Below are 6360 nucleotides of genomic sequence, written 5' to 3'. Positions count from 1 at the left end.
ATGGGGTTTAAGTCATTGTTACTTCATTTGCAACCAAAAACATCATGTAGAGGTATATTATAGCTGTTTTACAGATTATATATGGTCAACAGTAACAGAAGACTCCAATTTCTCTGGTGACGTGGAGGCACCATGGGTCCCAAGTTGGCACTCTTGTTTTTAGTTAGGGTGTCCTAAGCTAGCTTCGAACCCTCCATTTAGTTGAAAGCTGAAATCTTGGTCCTCTTGCCTCCACCTCCCTAGTGCTGGGGTCAGAGCTGTGTGTTATAATACCCACTTTTATGTGGTTTCAGGAATCGAACTCAGGGCTTTGTGCATGCTAGGGAGGCACGAAGTCTCCCAATGAGCCACCTTGCAGTCTGAACACTGCTCCGAAGTGACCTGTTAGCTGTTTGGCTCTATAGAAACTTGGAATGAAGTGCGTACAGTTAATGCAGGTTCTTTATTGGTTCCAATGTGTTAGGACATGTGGTAATAAATGATACCCTTACATTCTCTTAACCAAAAATATAACAAGTATTTACACTCAGTAAAAATACAAAAGCATACAGAGGCACTGTCTTTCTAAAAGACATAAGTTTAAGAGGCATCAGAAACTAGGAGACAACATTGCTTGTTACAGGATGCCTTACAATCACTGAATTGTGCAGAAACTGTCACTTGATTACATAACTGTGCAATTTTGCTTTTGCTTTTTGAGAAACTCACATTTCAATGTTAAAACATCTATCATGTTCAACTGCATTCTGTACACTAAAAATAAAGAGGCCTTTTAAATAGCACAAAAGCTAAAGATGAATTAAGGTTCAAGTTTCAACTTGAAAATGTACCCAACTCGTCTCAAGGCTGATCCCCCTCTTTTTTTGTAGCATGTAATGGAATTCTGAAAGAATACACTCAATGTCTTTGTAGAACCTTCCAAATGATCACTGTTTTAAATTTAAGGAGTCCCTTTTTTTCTTTGTAATTATAAAGAAACTCTTGATAGTTTCTGCTACTCTTCCAGTTTGGTAGAGAACACAGAGGTGATGAACATGTCACCCTCATAAATACTCTCTAAAGGATTTTTCTCCCCGAAGATCCTGTTGAAAGACACCAGTTAGAGGAAACGAAGTCTGCGGATTGCAAGTGCCCCTGCTGTAAGTAGCACTAGGACTCACTAATCGACTCTTTCATTGTTTGAAAAAGTCTGCACTCAGGGTCTCCTGCTTCGACAGTCTTGGCAGATGCTGGGCACTAGTCTCTTTAGTGATGTTGGACACACAACAGGGACAAACGGGCGTTTGGAACTGGAGCAAGCATGGGCTTTAAGGCTTCCCTTGCTCTAGTCACATGACAAAGTAAAAAAAGGCAGACATGATTTTTTTCAGGGACTCATACACATCAAACATTTGGTTTTCATTCTGATCAATGTGATCAGTTGGTCTGAACACTCACAGATAAAGCTCGATATAACCAAGGCAGCTACACAGTGCAAGTTCAAAGCCACAGGCCTCAATGCTCTGTGCAAGATATTTATACCATTAAGGACCAAGGCAGGCGAGGCTCCGTCTGAAGACCTGTTGGATAAACAGAGGCTGTGCATACAGCATGTTTTTCTAGAGTAATGGATAGAAAATGGTGACAGTGAGTACCCAAACTTTGATTAAAAAGGTGGATATAGCAAAAATATTTATCTTGTTTTGGACATGAAAACAATATTATGCAAATAGGTGAATAAAAAATTCACAACCAGAGGACAGCACAGTTCATAGGCCAGATGAGTTAAGCATGGCTGTCAAGCTTCAGCTGCTACCCAGGCTGCTTTCAGTTTTAGAGGGCCAGCAAAGCTCTGCCTCAGCGCACTGCAGTGCCCCTCGGCTCATGTCTAAGGCTTTTGGGTTAATGTCTCCCCAGGGGAATTCTTCAGCCACTACTTTTCCTAAAGACACAGGCATTCTGTGGGAGGACACACACTGTTAGATTTGCAACTGTTCTGATTCTCAAGTGATCGGGCAGGAAACAGGAAGAGAGCAATGGAAAAGCAGAGTCTTGAAAAGGCAGTTGGTCATGTGACTGCTCTGTAGCAATGCTGTCATGGTTAGTGCACTTATAATGGCTTTGGCTTTTTTTTTTTTGGTAATTACAGAAGTTTATGAAATCTTATTTGCCTTTTCATTAAAAAGCAAATGAAAAACTTTAAATGTTATTTAACATTTAAATACATTAACTACAAAGTATTACGTTTAATTTGTAAAAATGTGAAAAGTCCACTTTATTAAGCAGTCACTGGATTTGAATAGAGTGCCATATCCAGGAGGTTCCAAAGGATGTCTTGTCCAGGGCAGAAGTCCCCTCTGTTATCCTAGTACCCCTCTCTTACACAAGTCTATCCCTTGTTGCTGAGCTCTGTGGAGGGTCCGAAGCTCAAGTCCGACCGCACACGTGGTTGTGAAGTCAAGCCATCAAATGAGTCAAGGTGACCAGAATTACATCCATGATACTTCAGAAAAATTATTATTACCCATGATTTTGTGTGTAGGGGTGTTCTGCCTGCATGTATGTCTGTGCATCACATACATACAGTGCTTTTGGAGGCCAGAAGAGGGTGTTGGACCCCTCTCCTGGAGTTACAGGCAGTTGTAAGCCGTCATGTGAGTCCTAGGAAGTAACCAGGGCCCTCTGCAAGAGTATCTTAACCCCTGAGCCATCTCTCCAGCTTCTACAATATTTCTTTTAAACTAGGAGTTCTACGCTTGAGTTGTGAAATGTTAGCTTAGGGAGGGTTCCTATAGAAACAAAACTTTCTAGAAGCCATTCCCATTGGATTTATAGGATCCTCACAACTGGATGCAGCATGATGGTCACTTCAGAAACAGACTCAATATTAACTGTTCCTTCTTTGGAAATTGGGGTTCTCCCTTCCTATTCGATCTCTGCTCTCCTTTTCAAAAGATTGCCAAGACCCCTGTGGCTGATACAGCCCATGTCATGATGAGCAGGCTGCTCACACTTCACCTGTACAGGGGTCTAGTTCCCACCTGAGTGTCTGCTACAATAGTGCCACATCTCTATACCTATGTCAGGATTATATCTGCTGCTCAGACCATAGACAGCTTTATAGCCTCAGACAAACAACAGCTAACAAGAGCTCCTGAATACAAACAAACCACAATACTTTAAATAATAAGTTACTTTTCAAATACACAAGATTATCCTTGGTATTGGCAGACATTTTGAATGTGTCCTTTAGCCCAAGCTATGGCTTGGAAATAATAATACCACTATCTTTAAAATGATGTACAAAAGAGAAACCTATAGTGATATACAGGGGGGCAACTCTGAGCTTGAATATGGTCCCAAGGCAGGAGTGATGTGCAAAGTGTAGGCTGGGATCAGGTGCAACATCCGGTTAAGGAGACTGCACCTGCAGGGACAGAAGAAAAGGAAGCATGACTCAGGAAGAGCTCCTCCTCAGCCCAGCGAGGAAACGTCAGGGTTGGTGGCAGCAGTGAGCTGCTGGCCTTGGCCTGCAGAACCACGAGCTCTTGTCCATGCTCCTGACTTCCAGGGGTCTCCAACGGGCATCCAAAGGCTAGACTGCAGACACCTGCTCATTTTCTGAAAATAATAAAGGTACAATTATTAGCTGGCACACCTATCTGTTAATGCAGATCAAGCAATAACCAACAGATTATCTGCTACGTAAGAAATTCTCTTCATCTCAACAAATCTTGGCAGATATTCCATTAAGACCCAGACTTTACTGTAACAGCATGGTTTCTAACCACACTGAGGGCTGATAGGAAACTAGAATTTCAAAATTAAAATCCTTTTACATTTACTTCGTGTGTGTGTGTGTGTGTGTGTGTGTGTGTGTGTGTGTGTGTGTGTACAGATGCTACTGTGCATGTTTGAAGGTCAGAGGACAATTTGCGGAACTGCTTCTCTTCTTCCATCATGAGGATTCTGGGGATCAGGTTTGGCAGGAAGTGCAAAGGCCCTGCTGAGCCATCTTGCTGGCCCCTGTAGTTTTATTTTCTTTGGTGTGTGTATGTAGAGGGTTACATATATGTGTGTATGGGTATGTGTGAATGTGTATGGAGGCTAGAGGTTGACATATGATGTCTTACTGGATGGATCGTTCTACTTTAGTCAGGATTTCTCAGTGAACCTACAGCTTGCTAACCTGACTAGTCTAGGTAGCCAGCTTGCCCTGGGGAGTCTGTCTCCAGCTTTTACATAGGTCCTGGGGCCCTGGATTCTGGTCCTCATACTTCATCCACTGAGTCACCTCCCCAGACCACAGATGGTTTCAATATATCACTTTATTACCATACTGTTTAGAAGGCTAAAAAATTTATTTCCAATGAAGAAACTACTTTTCAACCTTTGCTACAGTTACAAAGTTCATCAAGAGTTTTGCTTGCCAGAGGAGCTGAGTCAACAGTGTCTTTTATACAACTGCCATCTGTAGCTGTCATATTGTGTAAAACTTTACTCAACAGACATCAAGTACTTTCTCTCAGAATTCTTCTATGGGAGCTGCTGTTTCTTTATCAAAGGTAATAATACTCCATGTGAGCTAGCATCAAAGCAATGGGTTCACAGAGACAATAGCTTGACTGTGTTTACAAAATGCATCATATTTAGTGACTCTTAAATGTTCCTTATAATTAGTGTGTGTGTACTACAGTGTTCGTGGAGGCCAGGGGGTAAATTTTGGGGTGATGACTCTTTCCTTTGTGTGGGTTTAGGGGACAGAACTCAGGCTGCCAGGCTTGCACAAGTGCTCTTGACAGCCCAGAAGAATAATAAATCCTCTTTTATTGTAGTGCTGGAGTTTGAACCCAGGGTCTGTGCATGCTAGTCAAGAGCTCTACCACCAAGCTATATGCCCAGTTCCTATTTTTTTAAACAAATTTGAAGAGATTTAAAAACATGACAAATTATCACAAATATCAGAGTAAAGACCTTTTTATGCTCCATAACCCACTTAAGAGCCATTGAGACAGTTTGTCAACGTACCATCTGCTTCGCTATCTGCATCAGCCACATCTGCTAGTTTGGGATGGGACGGCTGCAAGCTATGTCTGTGAGGCTGGGATCCAGTCTTCGAGGGAACCCAGGCCGAGGTGTGGCTACTGGGAGGAGCTGGCGGCAGTCTAGACAGGCTGTTAAACATCATCTTTGACCTCTGTACTGCCACGCTATAGTCTGGAGGTTTTAGATGAGGGTGGGGTCCTTCCTTTAGGTCCGCTAAAGAAATTCCCAGATATCCTGGAGGAGTGGGAGGTGGCTCCCTATACCTATCACCTTTCTTGGGTGAGGTGACACAGTATACTGGTGTGAAAAAATAAGCAGTGGAAATGTTAATGGAAAAACGTAAGAAACAAAGGAAAAAGAACCCCACACTGAACATTACAATGGCAAAAATATAACTTAAAAACACAAAATGAATACATTTAAATACAATGACAGCAAACCGAAAATGTTCTTACAAACACTAATAGTTAAACCTATTGGCTATTTTAAGAAAACTCATGACATAGCTCAGTCATGCCCTCAAGATGAAGACTATCTGAATCACAGCACTGGCACCTGGGTCACCGAGACCACCTCCCGGCCCTCGGAGCAGATGCATCCTCAGTCCAGGCATGCGAACCAATGAGTGTTCCCAGTTGAGATGAACTTATTCCCCGTGGGATCTTATTTCTGTTTTGTGACAGGGTCTCTACATAGCCCTGGCTGGCCTGGAACAAACAGAGATTGAGTGACTCTGCTTTCTGGTGTTGGGATTAAAGGTGTGGACCACCATTGCCTGGCTGGGTTTTTACTTTTAACTCCTGTTTTCTGACTAAGCATAGAAAAAACCCTGAAGTTTAGGAAATGTGACATCATGAATAATTTCTTTCTACTAAATGTGCAATAATGCCCTGGAACTAGAGTGAAGCTTTAAAAAGCACCAGAAAAGGAAAAGAGGGAGCTCCACAACATGTCGATCACACAGAGGACACTGAAGAAGACACTCTGTCCACACACAAGTGGAAGGATTTCAGGAGCATTAGACAATGCTCACATCAACAAGAGGCTTGTCCATGTGGAAGTCTACTCTCTACAGTAAAACCCGCAGGTCAAGTCAGGGTCGGAGGAGCCTGGGGACAAGTGGGTATAATGGAGCATGGCAGTGGGTAGCTGCCAAAGGAGAGAAAGATGGAGGAGGAGGAGGAGATGCCCAAATTCACCAACAAGTGAAAGATTTAGAAATATTCAGAGGGACATAGACTTGTATATTCCTAGAATCCTGACAAAGTGCACTAAACAAATCCAAGAAACTGCAAGGCTAGCACATTTCCCTTTCTTTCTTTTTTTTTAAATAAT

General features: G+C 42.4%; 1 protein-coding gene across 2 annotated transcripts in view; it reads right to left on the bottom strand.

The window, feature by feature from the left end:
* Positions 1 to 423: 423 nt before the first annotated feature.
* Positions 424 to 6360, bottom strand: part of Rapgef6 (Rap guanine nucleotide exchange factor 6) — a 186558-nt gene continuing 180621 nt past the window's right edge. For both annotated transcript variants that reach the window (XM_059270565.1, XM_059270566.1), the window contains 2 exons: positions 5008 to 5322; positions 424 to 3600 (listed from right to left, as the gene is read on the bottom strand). In XM_059270565.1, the coding sequence (XP_059126548.1) occupies positions 3575 to 3600; positions 5008 to 5322 (341 nt within the window). In that variant the 3' untranslated portion in view covers positions 424 to 3574. The remainder of the gene's footprint in view (positions 3601 to 5007; positions 5323 to 6360) is intronic.

The sequence above is a fragment of the Peromyscus eremicus genome, chromosome 8a, assembly GCF_949786415.1.
Source record: "Peromyscus eremicus chromosome 8a, PerEre_H2_v1, whole genome shotgun sequence".
In the NCBI taxonomy this organism is placed as follows: domain Eukaryota; kingdom Metazoa; phylum Chordata; class Mammalia; order Rodentia; family Cricetidae; genus Peromyscus; species Peromyscus eremicus.
Note: the sequence above shows the minus strand (reverse complement) of the source record. Positions and strands in the feature narration are given on the sequence as shown.